The sequence below is a fragment of the Rhinolophus sinicus genome, chromosome 11 (assembly GCF_057876585.1).
Source record: "Rhinolophus sinicus isolate RSI-liver-muscle chromosome 11, RSI-T2T, whole genome shotgun sequence".
In the NCBI taxonomy this organism is placed as follows: Eukaryota; Metazoa; Chordata; class Mammalia; order Chiroptera; family Rhinolophidae; genus Rhinolophus; species Rhinolophus sinicus.
This window is the reverse complement of record NC_142511.1, coordinates 12,230,494-12,247,368: the sequence shown is the minus strand read 5'-3', so window position 1 is coordinate 12,247,368 and position 16,875 is coordinate 12,230,494. Positions and strand designations below refer to the sequence as shown.

The 16,875-nt window shown below is 42.6% G+C and overlaps 1 protein-coding gene across 2 annotated transcripts in view; it reads right to left on the bottom strand.

The window, feature by feature from the left end:
• LAMC2 (laminin subunit gamma 2) overlaps nt 1-16,557 on the bottom strand; it is a 53,557-nt gene extending 37,000 nt beyond the window's left edge. Inside the window, exons 1-2 of one of the 2 annotated variants that reach the window (XM_074322075.2) lie at nt 16,306-16,557; nt 15,572-15,809 (exon numbers count right to left, since the gene is read on the bottom strand). In XM_074322075.2, coding sequence (XP_074178176.2) covers nt 15,572-15,650 — 79 coding nt within the window. In that variant the 5' untranslated portion in view covers nt 15,651-15,809; nt 16,306-16,557. Of the gene's footprint in view, nt 1-15,571; nt 15,810-16,305 lie in introns of those variants that run through there. The other variant, XM_088801629.1, reaches the window with a different exon arrangement.
• Between the last annotated feature and the right edge of the window lie 318 nt (nt 16,558-16,875).

Sequence of the window (16,875 nt, the reverse complement as noted above, 5' to 3'; positions counted from 1 at the left end):
ACACGGTCTTGTATTATAGTAAAATAAGACCGGGTCTTATATTAACTTTTGCTCCAAAAGACACATTAGAGCTGATTGTCTGGCTAGGTCTTACTTTTGGGGAAACACGGTATGAGCTTTTCTAAGTGACTTCCTTGCAACAGCTCCTAAATCTCTCTCTTGCGATTTGGATGCCATCTAATCTAGAGAAAGTCAATGAACATCAATCCAGAGCCCACTCTATTTCTAGGACTGGACATACGTCAGCTCACAATAACCCTTTCACATGGGTTTTATTTTCCCCTTTTAACAGAAGAAGAAATAAATGCTTGGAAGGAGTGGGTACCTTGCCTGCAGCCACACAGCTACATGGTGAAGACGCAATCTCCTCCCAGGTCTGTTCAAACACAAAGCCCTTACCGTTCCATTTCATCCCTGCTTCTCAAAGATCTGGTTTACCACTGCATAGTCATTCTTTTTATAAATTCAGCCCCCTCTCCAATCCTTGCTAATCTAGTGCAATCTCCTATTTCTCTTTGGAAGCACTGGTTGTTACAAATGATTTTTTATGGAGTTTCAAATCTGCCTTCTTCCTTGTAATTTTTACCATGTGTTCTTGTTCTTCTCTGGAAAACAACACACACACACAGACACACACACACACACACACACACACACACACACACACCTTCTCTCCTCTTCATTTATGTATTTATTTATCAGATATTGACTTCAGACATTGTTTTACAAGGCACTGTGTCAACCAAGCCTTTGAATATCTGAACATTGTATAATAGCTATAGCATCTCCCTGCTTAGTGTTCTTCAGGTTAAACTGGAGACCTGTCACCTCCAAGCCTTTCAACCATTTCCTATGTCATGATTTCAAGATTCTTCTTGATGACGCTCCTAGGAGCAAACTCTAATTTTCAATGTATTTCTTAAAATGACCAGAATGTATTACAGTATTTCAAGCATGGTTTGAACAGCTCAGCTTACAACAAGGCTAGATATTATAATTCCACGGATGCAGCCTAACATTTCGTTAAACTTACAGCTTATTAAGTTTGCACTCAATTCAAACTCCCAGGGCTTTTTCACAGTACTGGAGCCAAGGCGAATGTTTCCCAATGAATGCTTGTGTAACTGAGTTTTTTGGATCTCAAACAGATGTGCCACACAGCTGTCATCTGCTGCGAAATTTCTGCCGAGTACATCGTTAGGCACGTAGAAGAGCTAAATTCACCAACCAACGACCCTTGTGTAGTTGCTTAGCTGGATTACACAGACAGCTAATGCCCTCTCTGCCCTGGGTAACTTTGTGAAGCAATCTTAAAATAATTACAAACTTTTCACTGTGCCTTTCTCAGTCAGAAAAAATGTTTTGCTGGTAATAGTTAACTTCAGAAGGACAGTTCATGATCTATTTATTTAGAGCAATATTTAAAAACAGGCAACCTTGTCATTATGTTTTACCATCTCCTACTCCTTCTGTCCTTTCTCCCTCAAAGCCCTACTCTGAAAGAACTGTGCTCTTCCTCTAAATTCACAGCCTTCCTTGGAGATGCATTATAGTTCCCGCATGGGAGGTCTTCAGCCAGCATCTCCACTCTGGAACTCGCCCAACAGGTTAGAAAGTTATTGCCAGTCTACCCTCTCCTCTCTCAAATGGGTTTCTGTTACAGCTAGGGGTGATGCTGGTGGAGTGAGAGGATCCAGGGGCCTCCTGTCTGCGGAGTGTATTGGCTTCCTGTGTTTGCCTTATGCAAGAATTCCATGAAGACACTAGCTCCAGCCTTGTCTGCAGGAGTTTGAAGTTACCAAGCTGCACTCAGCTCAACACTTGGCTGCACTGCACTTAGCTCAATATTGAGTCTTCCAAAGACTCACACCCAGAGGATGAGAGGAGACGGTTTGCCCTTTTGTCCGGAATGTTCTTTTTTGTCACTGATGCATTTGCAACATGGTCTCTCTCAGATCATCTCCCACATTTAGACTAACTTCCCTAAAAACAATTATTACTCATTCTTACTACAGGGGAAAAGAAATAAACAAAAAAAAAATCTTTTGTTATTTCAAAATTCCAGCATATTCCTGCAACTGAGCTGAACAAAACGGGCCTCATATAGTCTGTGCCTGGTCTTTTTTATTCTGTGACCAATTTCTGGCCAACCACTACCATGGGCACAGCGGTTGCCAAAGGGCACTGCCAGATGAGGTTAAGGCAACACGGAGCGGGGGGTTCTGCCAAAAGGGCTAAAGTAAGAAGCAGCAGTCACCCCAGCCAATTATAGCCACACAGGAACAACGCCTATTGTAGTCAGCGTTTCCACTTACGTGTTTAAAGAAGACAGAAGTCTGGCAATCTACTGATTTTTAAATGTTGGCCAAAAAAACCTTTTTTTAAATTTATTTTTTAAATGAAGCTGGGCAAATCTTTGCACTTGATTCTGCTCTGCAAACAGGCAGGAAGCACATCTCATGCTTTAGAAAAAGGAAAAAGGAAGCCCTAGTATACGGCACAGTGCCTGGTCCATAGTAGGTATCTAATGCGTTTTTGATGAACAAATGAATGAATGTTTTCTTGAACTTCAGGAAACTCCTAGGTGTGTTTCTACCATTTAAAGGATTCCAGGTGTCCTCGCGTATTCTGGATATGCCTTAGAAACACAAATACCAATATTGAGCAGTCATGGTCTTCCTCGTTCTCTGAGGGGATGTTTTTCTCCACAGAAGCCCAGTCTAGAAAACAGCCTTTCTTGGTAACTTATAATACAATGATTTGATTTAGATTAATAAACCTAAATATAGGCCTGTAATAACGTTTTTAAACAGGAGGAAATTCTAACAATGTTTTTTACTGTACTTTCCTTTCCTTCACGTTTAACCTTGTTCACTCTTATGTCTAGAACTTTTTTGATTTTTATTCTGTAATCTACTTACTATTCTGGGCCAGCAGCAAATTTCATGAACGTGTTCCCTAGTTTCCAGGGAGCCTTGACACAAAAGCCAGTGATGGAAGTGTACAGATGGGGGTCTTGAACACGTCCCTTTTATCAATATCCATTCATTCAACAAATACACATTGAGCATCTACTATGTGCCAGGCTGTTCTAGGCACTGGGGATAAAGCAGTAAACAAAACCAAGAGATGGCCCAGCCTTCTTAGCGTTTTCATGGGAGTTAGAGGGAAAGAAAATAAACAAGTAATAGAGAGGGAATATTGGGATAATGATACTTGTTGAGGAGAAATACATAAAGCAGAAAGGAAATAGAAAGTTAGGGGGTGATAAGGTGAGTAAGAAGAAAGGGCTGAAAAGTGCCCTGTGCTGGTTTACTGTTTCCTTTCTATTTTGATACAGGTGTGCTAATGACCTTTGCCCATTTATCTATTGGGCACCATGTTTTTCTCATAAATTATCATGAATTATTTACATAACAAACGTATCAAACTATTTGCTTATCCTGTTGCTGCAGGTTTTCTTTTGCCCCTCCTGATAAGGTCCCTTTCTCTACCTTATTGATAGATTTTATTTCACGGATACTTACGCCTTTCTCCCTTCCTTCTCCTGCCCTTAATCAATGACATGCACATTTATTTCATTTATTTAATAAATATCACTTCACACCTAACAGGGAGGCTGCACTGAGTGCTTGGGACACGGGGACTTCATAAAGAAGCAAGACTTCAAAAAGGGATTTGCCCGTTTTTATCGTGTCCCATAAGATATTTAAAAATATATATTTGCTTAATACATATTGGGCTTTGTCAAACACTCATCACATTATCCACGTTTTCCTCATTTCACCGTGGACAGGGATGGGTCCAGGACTTGGCCTTCAGATATCAATGCATCAGAAAACACAGAAACAAATCAGACTCAAACTCTGAACAGACCTAAAGCCTTATAAGTTCCAGGAATCAAGTTCAATCGTTCACTGAACTCTGTATTGTAGGGGCCAGGTCCCATCCATTACTCTCATGTGACTATTCATTGGTACTCTTTCCAAACTAGGGACCCCTCTTCAAGGTTTTATCCTATCCTCTGTCTCCTCACTCCAACACCCTGAAATCATTGTCTTGGTTACAGCTAAAGGAATGAGAGTCGTCTAGTTTACCTCAAGCCTCCATTAGCATATCTAAAACCGAGTCATTTTACTCCGATTTTCATTTCTTCTTTTCATCCTAGTAAAGCTTGGGTGGTAATTGCGTCTGCCTCTGCTGTATGCTGCTTCTTGGGCATTTAGGTATCTATTATAATAATAACTATAATAGCACAGCATCACTGACCCGCAAGGTGCTCCTTAGAGAAGCCCGCCAGGCAGCCAGACACAGGCTGATCCGCCCACCACCCTCCACACGCCTCCCCTGCACCCCCACCCCAGACACTGGTCCAAGTTGCTAGAATCCCTCTGCAAACAATGGAGCAAGGTGTGCGGAATCCCTGGGGCTCATTCACACTCCCACCCTCAACTCAAACACACTCTTCCAACAGGTCGGGACAGGATGCACCGGGCCAAAGGCTGTTTCCAAGCTGCATCCTTAGGAGAATGGAAGGAAACCGAAAATATTTCCTCGGGTTGTACTTGGGGCAAGACCTTGGACTAATCACCGTCCAGGACAGCAGTTCACCCAGACCTCATTTTAAATTTCCCATGGGAAACACTTGCAAGCAATTACGAGAATGTTTAACCATTTGGCATTGATCTGATCATTTGTGCATAAGCAAATCCTCTTCCTATTGCTCTAAACTTAAAAACACGTGCTCTTTTCACCAAGGTGATCTAAATGCCATCTTCATACAATTTATGCAACTATCATGTTGTTAGTGCTCTAACAGTAACACCAAAATTAAAAAGCCAAACGCTTTTCAAAGCCCTGTAGAGTTGGCCCTGCTGACCTCGGCAACTTCATCTCCTGCCTCTTTCCCTCTCTTGTTCCCTGGGCTCCAATACGCAGACCTTCCAATGTATCTGGGGTGCACCAAGCTCTTCCCCACCCCCGGGGCCCTTAGGCTTGCTATTTCCTTTGCCTGGGGCCCTGCGGGCTCCACCTTCCCTAAATCCACAAGGCAACCAGAGTGATCTTTTTAAGAGCATATATCAGGTTGTATACGGTTCCTGCTGATAACCCTTCAAGAGCTTTTCCCTCCTCTGAGCGTCCACAGGACTTCATCTCTCCCCTCTCCTGGCATTTATCACTTTCTATCCTGTGTCATCATTATTTGTGTACATGACTTACTTCCTCTATGGCATTTCATATATTTACATCCCCACAGGACCTTGGGACAGTGATTGTGGATGGATGGATGGGAAAATGGATGGATGGATGGAGGGAGGGAGGTTAGGAGAGAAGGAAGGAGAGAAGAAGGAAGTCTGACGCTAAAAAATGCCAATCAAGAACCTGAACATACAGAAATCTCCCAGGGACCCAACATGAAATTTTATCAACACAATATACAAAGTTTTCATTGTCTACATATATGTTTCAACCAAAAAACATCCATGGTGGGATGGGAACAGAAAGAATTGTAAGAGGAACATGGTACTTTGAGTTAGAGGGAGCATCTGAGCATTTTTTTCAGGTTGCTGCTCACGTCAGATGAACTATTTCCGCGCAGGCCTGCCCGCCCATCTGGGATCTGTGAGCCTGGAGCTGCGAAGTCGGTCTGCCTGCCATCTCAGTGCCTGGACAGGTAGTGTACTTGGCTGCTGTGTGGGACGATCTCAGGAGCTAGGAATTTGAGTTTCATGTTTGAACCTGACAGTGTGTGCTGCTATTACGTAGAGCTTTGCTGTTCTCACTTCCATTTCAGCTGCCTAGCACACTAATACCGATTCACTTAAACAGCAGCAAGTTTATAGAATAAGCTACCCGTAATCCCCTGTGGATGAGTCCAAGCGTAAACCATTTGGAGATAGCACTCAGATCTCTTCCTTATTTAGAAGGAAGGTGTGTGCCCTGGCTTCCTTTCTAGCATTTTGTGCCCTCATTCCCTTTCTGAGACATTGCATCCTTTTCTCTCTCTGCTTTTTGCAACTCTCTTCCCTCGGATACCGTGATATCATACTGTCAGGTATCTTCTTGGCTTCTGACCTTGCCCCCCAGCCCCACCCAAGTCTCTCTCTTTACCCCAACGCTAAATGCTGGTGTTCTTGAGGCTCAGTCCTGAACCTCCGTGACTTATTCTACAACTCTCTCATCCAAGGGCTTCAATAACCACGATAAGTGTTGACGAGCCAAAATTCTTTGCTGGCCCAGACTTCATTCTCAACTTGAGATCCGTGCCCAGCCAACCACTTGACATTTCCAACTCGTTGTCTCCGAAGTTCTTTATACAAAACATATTTAAAACCAAACGCATGACTGTCATTCTTTCAAATCAGAAAGCTGGAAGTTATCGATTCTCCATCATTCTCACCTGCCCATATTCTCTTCAACACCACATTTTATTGATTTGACCCCCTAAATAGCTCAAGTCCATCCAAGTCTATCTTTACTGTGCCCACTCTAAACCAAACCTCAATGACACCTTGCCTGCAATATCTTCCTAACTGAATTCCCCGCAACTTCTCTTACCTCCCTCCACTCAGTAGTCAGAAAACCTGACCAAAATACAAATTTTACCAATACCTCTCTGCTTAGAACTCTCTGGTGCCTTTCCTTTCCTTCTAGGATAAAGACCAGAATTTCTTAACATTGCCTATAAACACACCCATGGTCTGATCCTATCTACTTTCCACCCCAGTTTCATATAACACTCCCCACTGGAACAACTTTACCTCTCTCCCATTCATTTCACTTACACTTCTTTTTTTCTTTACTGCCTCTGCTATTTTATGTTCTTGCTTTGTAAAGGAGAAGCATCACGGCAGGAAGAGGTAAGCTGGAGCTAGCAATTCTAATCACCTTCCTCTAGTTCGTTTGTTCAAAGAAGTTACACTGAAAATTAAATTTTTATTTATCTTATTGGATCTCATTCCCTTTCTCTGAGTCAAAGAACTGGCCTCATGTAAACTGACAACCCTTTTATGCTCAAAGAGCATTCGTCACCTCCATGTAAATAGCTAGACTGAAAATGGTGAATAAAATTACAGTTGAGAATAGTATATTCCCTTAAAAAAAATAAAAACCTGGCAAATGCTTTTTTCCCAAACACAAGCAGCTATTGAAATTGGCCTTTAAATAGCAATCTATTCTAATGTATTGTAAATTAGTTTTAGAAATACTCTAGTTGCACATTACTTATGAGGTCTAAGGCAAGATACCCCTGACATCTGTCAGTTTGGTATTAAAAGCACTGGAAGCTATCACCTCATTTGCGAAAATCAAAGCCTCCATACCGGGGTGATCACTGCGTAAGTTATATAATGTCTAATCACCTTGTTGCATACCTGAAACTAATATAATATTGCTTGCAAACTGTAATTGAAATTTTCTAAGTAAATAAATTAAAATTTCAAAAAATCAAAGTCTCCAAATCTGAGATACTCCAGATGACAAGATGAGTATTTTTATTATATTCCACTTACCTGTGATGATGACAATTCTCATAAATATTTTCTAGTTTTGAAACCTCCTACGTGAGATTTTTCCCAGCTTTAATATGCTTCTCAGCTTGGGTGAACACTTTAAAACAAAATCTGAACATATCACTGTTGAAACTGATCTTGAATTTTATGGTTTAATGTGTGAACGTCTGCTTCCAGCTTCATCTTTTTAACGTATGTCACAATATGTCTTCTAACTAGAATTAAGAAAACTGAAATGGCACTCCCCTCACTAAGAATCTTTCAACTGAATTCAGTTTTCTCCCCCACAGTTTTCATCCCCATTTGTTTCCCAAGACATGTAAATGCCCAAGCCACGTAAGTAATGCTGCAACGTGAAGTGCTCAGAGCAGCGGGACATACAGAGGTCGGTGTTCTAATTCCACCGGCCATTTTGAATGATAAAATATGCGCAAGTCGTTTCAACTCTAAATAGTCTAAAGTTATCAAGAGCCAGTGAAACTGAGATCCCCACATTTTCCTTTTGAAAGAGTCTGGCTTCACAGGAGTCACCTATTTTCCCTCAGTTTACAGCACATTTTATTATAACCTAGACTTAGAAAAGGCACATGTGGACTTAGGCAATTCAATCTAGTGAGGACGACACTGGGAGACCCCACCTGGAGATGTCTTCCCCTAACTCCCCACCAGGGCCCAGGCAGCCAGTGAGGACAGGAAAAGAAAATCCCAGTGAACAAGGAGGTTGGGGACGCCAATTTTTGTCTGACTAGCAAAGAATCTGAGGGCCCAAGAGGAGGCTGAGGGCTCAGTCTGAATGAATTCAAAGGTGAAAGGGAAGAGAATTATAGGACAAAAGAGATACAGAAGGGACTCCCTTGCTCTGGCACCTGGCACTTGTAAGGGCTCTGCTCCAAGACAGCTGGTGTCAGCGGCAGTGTGGAGACTCACCAGTGCTCATGGTAACGATTCTATATGACAGTATTACCCACATGTAACCCCACACCCTTCTGACCAAGGAAACAGTGCTCTCTATATTTCTATGAGATCATCTATAAAGAAAAACGTTCCAACACAGAAGGCACATTTGACTGTTACTCAAAGAGCCCAGTGTTCATGGGCCATTTCCTACATGGTCCAGCAAAAGGTATCATATGCCCGTTTAAGAAGCAGCTGAAGTAAAGAAAATTAGAGAGTCTAGGACAGCTAGAGGTGACATCAAAATGAGAACCAAAAGGACAGAAATCATGTATGAGGCATCTGAATTTTTAAAAAGGAAATTCTGATTTGTACTGAAATGCTTTTCGGAGTATACATGACATGTGGTTTTTCAACCATTTCCATTTGTGTTTTGTTGGCTCCTTAAAAAGAAAGTTACCTATTACCTAATAATTCTCCCTCTTTAAACCTCTTATGAACACTGTATTTTTGTACAAGGAGATTAGCCATGATATTTTGCCATCGCCATATCCTTTCACGAAGATACACATATTTAGGCATGTGCATGCTGACTCTGCACCATTGCGATGAGAAATGATCTTTAGAACAATAGGAATCCCCTTTTACCAAATGCAAAATTTGAAACAGCAGTCAATATGCGTAAAGCTTCCAAGGTCAATGTTCTGACTGAAACAGAGCCCATCCTGAAAGCCTCACACTAATACCAGTGGTGTCTACCAGGGAGAGAAAAATAACCTCTGGACACACATATGCCTCTATAGATTCAAACGTCAGCAGTCACTGAAGAACAATGACTGACTGGTAAACCTGAAAGGCTTATCCCTCAACTGTCTTTTTTTTTTTTTTTTTTTAACTGAGCCATTTGGTCAATTCCCAGCTACATGAAAATCTGACAATAGAGTCGAACCAAGAAAAGGAAAAAAGAGCGAGAGAGAGAGAGAGAGAGAGAGAGAGACAACTTGGTCATTTGAAATCGGTTCTCTTGTCAGTGCTCCACAAAGTAGAGTTTGCGCTTCTTTTGAACCTGTTGTTCTCACATTTTTGAAGGAGCAGCCACTATATTGGCTCACATACACAACTAGAGACTTGTGAATGGACCAAACACAGATGTCCCGACTAGAGACATAAGGGACGCTCTTAACAATAGGTCGAGATTCCATCAAGTCTGACGATTAATTGAAATGGAAATTCTTAGTAAGAATGAGAAGTAAGCCAAGGAGGTAGCTTGCTAAAGTACCATACACTAGCCACTGAAATCTGGTCCTGCTACTAACTGCATGGGTCTTGTCAAGGCAATTGCTTTTCTGTGCCTCCATATTCCCACTTATATATGAGGATGACACGTGCTGGAACCCAGCTCTGCTATAATCAGCTGTGAGAATCTGTAGTTACTTTACCTCTCCGTGTGTCATTTTCCTCATCTATAAAATGAGAGGCTCTTGTAGAGAACCCCCAAGGTCCATTCTCCTTTAATTCTACGATGCTGTCATAAGCCAAGAATGTGGTGAAATGTGCAAACCTTTTCATAAGAAATGCCCCACACAAATGCAGCTGAAGATTTGTATAATTTCTCCCATGTTTAAGTTAGTGTGGGAAATGATTTGGCTGCAATTTAACTTTTTTAGAATGTGACGATCTATAGTCACACAATAAATAAAAATAAAATCTGGGGAAAAAAAGTTGGAATTCTGTAAGAATTCTCCATCTTTCCTCTGATACAGCAGAAAGGGAGGACTCAAGCCCTTGCACTGACTGGTGTCAGAGGAAGAACCATTCTTTTCTTCTTGCATAATTGTAACGTAAGGAGCCCATGTTTGTTGGGGAGAGCACATACACAGACATACAGTCACCCCCAGACACAGAAAGACTTAGCTTTTCGCTTTGGATATAATTCAAATATTACATCATGTACCTAGAGGTTATATTAGAACACAGCTCAGTCGTGATTCGGTAATCTACCAGGTCTAATTTGTGACTAAATTAGAATATGCCAGAATCTGTGAGGCTCCTGTTTCAATACTGGCCTGTAATAGACGATTCAAGTCTCATCCTTACCAATTTCTCTAGGGAATGGAAAAAAAACAACAACAAACATGTCAATACCATTGAGCCACTAAGAATTTAAATGGGAAAAATATTCTCAGGATTGACACCTTAATTTCACGCTCCTGACTTTCCCATGAACACTGATCACAAATCAACATTCTTCCTCACCTCCTTGCACTAGCAGAGCTAAACCGTGGCTGGCAACCCTCAGTTCAGGACATCCAGAATTTAAGCCGACATAGAAATTTCCAGCTTACACTCTAACCCAACTCAATACTCCTGGTTATTGTACACACTTGAATATAAGGTAAAGGTTTTTATTTTTCAATTTCTTTTTCTCTCAGGGGAAAAAACAAGGTCCCATTTAAGTCTTTTCAAAAATCTCTTGGGGGCGGCCAGTTAGCTCAGTCGGTTAGAGTGCGGTGCTCTTAACAACAGGTTGCCAGTTCGATCCCGACATGGGCCACTGTGAGCTGCGCCCTCCACAACTAGATTGAAACAACTACTTGACTTGGAGCTGATGGGTCCTGGAAAAACACACTTAAAATAAATAAAAAGTTAAAAAAAAATCTCTTATATCATAGGGCACTTTCTCAAATACTTTATTTTAATAGTAAAGTATTGTTTGGGGAAGACACATGAACTTGAAATGACCTTAATCAATGTTTTGGATACCTATCAGTAAGAAAGAGGCCCAGGTATCGAACACAATTCTCATAATTTTTCATTATCTCACAATTGCCAGTTGTGAAAGTTATAAATAAGCCTTTTAAGATTATTATGTTGTGAAGCTCCCAATGTGTGCTTAAGGATGATTTTTAAATGTTTTGAAAATGGTGTACTTTCCAGTGACAGCATCAAAAACAGACTTAAATAGAGCTGTATCTCAAGCCACCTAGTTCAAAGAGAAGAAGAAACTGTATTAAAGTGGCTATAGAAATGCTACAGATGCATGGGAAGAATCGAATATAATTACTTCATGAAATGTAAATGAATTAACCAATAATTCTAAGTTATTATTTTATAAATTATGTGACTTGAAATGTTTGTGTAACTAATTTACTAAATTGAACATAAAGAGACATGTGACCACTGCATCTATATTGCTAAATGTTTTCATAATCAAGTTGGCCAAAACCCCCCTTTTTTTAGTGAGTGGGGGTGCAGATCTTCCCACTGAGAAGTGAGAGACGACCTTCTGTGGGGTCATCTTATATCTGGGCATATTCCAAAGAGCAGCACATTTGTTGACTCTGTATGTGATAAGGTCTGGTGGTTGGCAAGAGGCCAGGAGAAGAAATGATATGAAATCCAAAGTTGAAATTCCAATCTGCTTTGGGTTCCTTCTCAGGTATTCTACTTGTTTTATCGGGTAAAACTTAGGGTTCACTTCTGCCTGAGGAAAAGGGCTCCTCATCACCTTTCTTGAGCTAATTCAAGGAGCCTTCAAAAATGTTACCCTTTGAAACTCAGAAGGCAGCATCCTGGCTTTCAGTACCAGCAGGACAGCTAATGAGATAACTATAACGTTGCACACATAGGGAGTGCTTACCAGGCACTGTGCAAAGTGCTTTACATGTAACGATCGCAACCAGTTATTATCCTCATCTTAGAGTTGAGGAAACTGAATCACAGCCGCAGTAGCTTGCCTAAAGCCCACAACTGGTAAATGGAGGAGCCAGGATTTGAACCTACACAGTATTACTCCAGAGCCTGCTCTCTTATGCATGAGGCTAAGCCACTTGAACAATTTAAGTAAGACGCTATGAGAGAATATAAACCTTTCCAGAGGTCCTTTCCACTGTCGATAGCACCTGTTTTCCAGCACCAGACCATGGGAGAAACCACATTAGTGATCTATAATAATCTTGGATTCTGAGCTCACCATTCTAGAACAATTGCTTCAAAACCTACCTGATGGCTGAATCCAACAGTGGTGTCACGTTTTAGTCCTCAACTTTGTATATTTATATTTTATAGGTGAATACCATTGATCACTCCTACATTGTTGAAACTCTGGTTAACTCTTTGGCTAACAAACACCCCTCTGTCTTCTCTCTCCTCTGTCCTCGAAGCTCATATTTCCTGATTCCCTTCATTGTTCCTCTATCTCCTTGTTAAGTGCTGAGGTTTCTTTCACCTCTATGTCCCAGGAAGTCTCCTCTAGTGTCAAAGCTTTGCTTTCCACCTTTGGGCTCCTAACTTTATATTTCAAACTTTTCTTCTAAACTTCAAAATCAGGGTTCCAGTTGTTCACCGGGACGGTGGGACACCTTCCTTCTCATCTCAAATTCAACAGGTCCCCACAGGCACTTACTCCCTCTTCTTCACTGCTCAACCTTGCTCCCAAGTCGGATCCTTCTTCTAGCGTCCTCATTTCCTTTAATGGCATCACTGTCGAACCATTCACACAACCGGAAGCCTTGGACTCACGTTGGAGTCATCCCTAGTTCTCATTATTTTCCCTTACTTGTATTCCTAACACACACACACTCATTGGATCACCAAACCCTTTCGATTTTACCTTCTAAATGTCTCTATAACTTGGTTCCTCTGCTATTTCCACCACCATGATGAAAGCTTTCATCCTCTCCCATTTGGATTATTGCAATGGCTGCTTATTGGCCTCTCCCAGCTCAAGTTCATATTCTAAGCCCTGGAGTGAGTGATTCCTTCTAAAACACGAATCGGACCACGCTCACCCCTGCTTATAAACCATCTGTAATTCTTCTGTGCCAACAGGGCACTATCCTAACTGCACAGCCTGGCCTGTACGGCTCTCCACCACCAGATTCTTGGCTACACTGCTATCTTCTCTAGCCCCTTCTCCAGTCATACCTCCCCATGTGAACTACGGTCTAGACCATTGGACCTACAGGCCACATTCTCTCACACCGCCTGTGAGCTCCTGAAGGGGCGTTCTTATCTTCCTTACTCATCTCCGGTCATCTGAGTTCACGATGCCCGTGCTATCAGCTTCAGACTTTGTAAAGAAGTAGTGCTAGGCATCTCAAGGCATTTTTACAATCAGCACTCATGCTTTCAACAGCTCTCCAAGATGACACAGTACTATTGCCTCCATTCAACAGGTGAAGAAGCAGACCCCAAGCAACTGAGGAGCCTGAAAGCTTTCTTATAGGGAACTAGTAAGTGAATGAGGCAAAATTTGAAGCCAGGTCAGACTGACTCTAAAACCTGTGCTTTAGCTGAGACCAACCCTGAACATCTCACTGATTACATCTAACACCATAATTTTGCCTGCAAGGAAACCACCAAGAAGCGACATCATTGTTTTAGACTCTCATGTGTGTAACCCACAAGACACACATATGTGGGTCACTTTGAAAGGTGGTAAGTACCATATTTTCAGTCCAACTTCCAGCACCCCTTGAATGGAAAAGCGGGTGTGCTCTATCTACCCTGACACCAAACTTTTCACACTTTTATTGGACCCCAAACTGCAGCTCTTTGAGAAGAAGCTTAATGTGTTAAAGTGGTCCATCTCCAAGGAAGGGGTGTGTCTGGAAACGGGCCTGAACACAGTTTCTGACTTAATGGTCTAGATGGAATGCTCAGAACTGGGCCTCCATGAGAAGAAGTGAGAGTCTGAATTTATTAAACAATTGATAACATCGTACATATTTACTTCTGTTAAATAATGCTAACACACACACACCCTCAATGATAGCCAAGGGGGAAATTGCTTCAGTAATTACCCAATATGTAAAACGTATGTACCTTGTTCCCCTATTACTTTTGTAATGTGACCCCAAAAGTTGCAGCCTAAGAACCCCCAAATCAAGTTCCATGCTTGTTGCTGCCCACACTGTGGCTTTGCACAAATCTATTTCCATTTTTTCATTTTCCAAGCCAAGGGATTCTACTAGTTGATCTGTAAGCAGTCCCTTTGAATTCTACTATTCAGAGACTATCCTTACTTTTAGGATGTATTTCACTCGGTTAAGACTATCCTAACTCTAAGGGAACCTAACCTACATGATCATTTTGGTGAAAAGTTTTTAAAATGATAGTCACGATGGTGTGTTGACAGTTAATTCTGAGACTTCTTTAAAAACAAAAAAGGACTGTATCAATGCATTCGAACACATGCTAAAATATTCATGTCATTCAAATACAATCCAGGCCAGCAGTACCCAGACTGCACGGTCATCAATGGACTATCTAAGATGAACCCACGTGTACGTGTATCTATCTTTACATTGTGGACATGTACACAATGCACATGTGTGAATATGGGTCTCGAACGTATTGAAATGATTATTTCAAATGCCATCATGTGCAAGGAAGCAATATAAACCTGAGATTTCAGGGTAATTATACAGGCAAGCATCATCGGTAAAACGAAGTGACAAGGAAAACACCCGTTATGTGTTGTCCTGGCTGACACATGCCTACAGTAAACAGTTGCTAGGCTCTCAGAAAGTTTTGTTTACATCAGCTGATCTTTTCATCACATAACAGTCATTGGGTGCCCTCGCTAAGATCAAACGATCTCTGACATACATTCCCCATACATGTCTGCTGAATGAATACCATGTGAAAATACTACAAAAAGTCACGTTATATAAAATAAAGCATGGTTAAGACTGTGAAGGCTGATTCTCCACTCCAAAGACGAAATGGAATTCCAGAAGGATTTTTGAAGAGGTTCATTTTCAATCTTGGTGGTGTTCACAAGCACAGAAAACATTCCCACCAAAATCCCAGCAATCAAAACACACAATGGGAAAAGCATTTATATGCCGACATATTACTGATCCAACAGGGGCCCCTGGGTCAAAAACAGCAGTCCAGAAACATTGTTCAAGTAAGGAAAACCCTGGTTTGGCACACCTATTGGCTTTGCATTTTTAAAGCAGACAGCTTTCTCTAGTCATATTCCTTTTACTAAAACCTCATCTCTTGAAAAGCCCCAGATGGGGGAGAGGAAGAGGGTGTTCTAAAGAGGTTTTGGACAAAGTGAGTATCCTCGGAGGTGTGTTCAGCCATCACGGTCTGCACAGAAAGGCCAGTTCACAGCCCCGGGCTGTGACGTTTTCTCCTGGAAGCCAACTCACCTTCTCCCCTGGAGGTGGCCCGGGCAGCAGGCAGGAGCAGCGAGAAGCAGAAGCAGCAGCTCAGCCAGAGCGTAGGCATGGCCGGGCGGGGCCGCCGGGCCGGGCGGCAGGCGCACCGTCCGCTGCTGCAGGGGTCGTGGCCGGGCACCTGGCAGCTGGTGGTTCTCACTCTGCACTCCGCTGTGCCTTCCTTTTCCTCGATCAGGTGGTTTTATCGACTCTTCTACCTGACTCAGTCCTGACAGGAAGAGAGCCTGTGTTTCAGGGTGTGACTCACCTGTGAATAAGGAGGACCCAGCCCTCAGGAGGCAGACAAACAGCACACACCGAGCTGTAAAGGCGCTCACCCCAGCCCCGGGCTCCCCCCTCGCGAACACCTGGCCCCGGCCAAGGGTGTGGTGTAGAGGCTGCCTGCAGCCCAGGAAGCCTGGAGGAATGTGCCAGACCCCACAGAGCCCTCCTTCTCTCCAGGGGTGGTCCAGGGCAGAATTCACACAGGTAGCTAGCAGCCTGCCCCTTCCTCAAACTGGGAGGCCCAGCCCCAAGTGCGCAAACTCAGAAATAAGTCGGCAGCCCTGATCAGCTCTGGTCTAAAAGATATCAAGGAAAACAGGTCAGTCCGAGAGTGATCACAGGGTCCAATTTTTCCTCCTGCCTAGGCTCAACCTCTCTCTGAAACACAGCAGCCCTATCCCAGCCCACCCACTCTGCTGACACCTAATTCCTTCCCTCACCATCACCAGGCTGGACCAAGGGTTCCTCTCCTCAGTCCCCATAACTTCCTGGTGTCCTGGTCTATTAACTCCCCGTGGATCGGTGGGCATCCCTAGCTGAGCTTCCGCTGAGCTCCTGGATGGTTCAGTTGGTTGGAGTGCGTCCTCTCAACCACAAGGTTGCCAGTTCGACTCCCGCAAGGGATGGTGGGCTGCGCCCCTGCAACTAGCAACGGCAACTGGACCTGGAGCTGAGCTGCGCCCTCCACAACTAAGACTGAAAAGACAACAACTTGACTTGGAAAAAAGTCCTGGAAGTACACACTGTTCCCCAATAAAGTCCTGTTCTCCTTCCCCAATTAAAAAAAAACAAAAATAAAAAAAAACACAACAAGCTACAGAATGTTAAGGCTAGATATCACTCTGCATTCTTAACAGCTGGTACAGCATCTAGCTCATAGTTGCTGCAAAATAAATGTTCTGTTGAATTAAGTAAGAAAAAGGATTCACTCTTCCTAGCCCGTTTACATCTCAGAGCATATTTCTCCTGCCATTCTCTACGGGTCCATTAGAAAATGTTTGCTGACACCA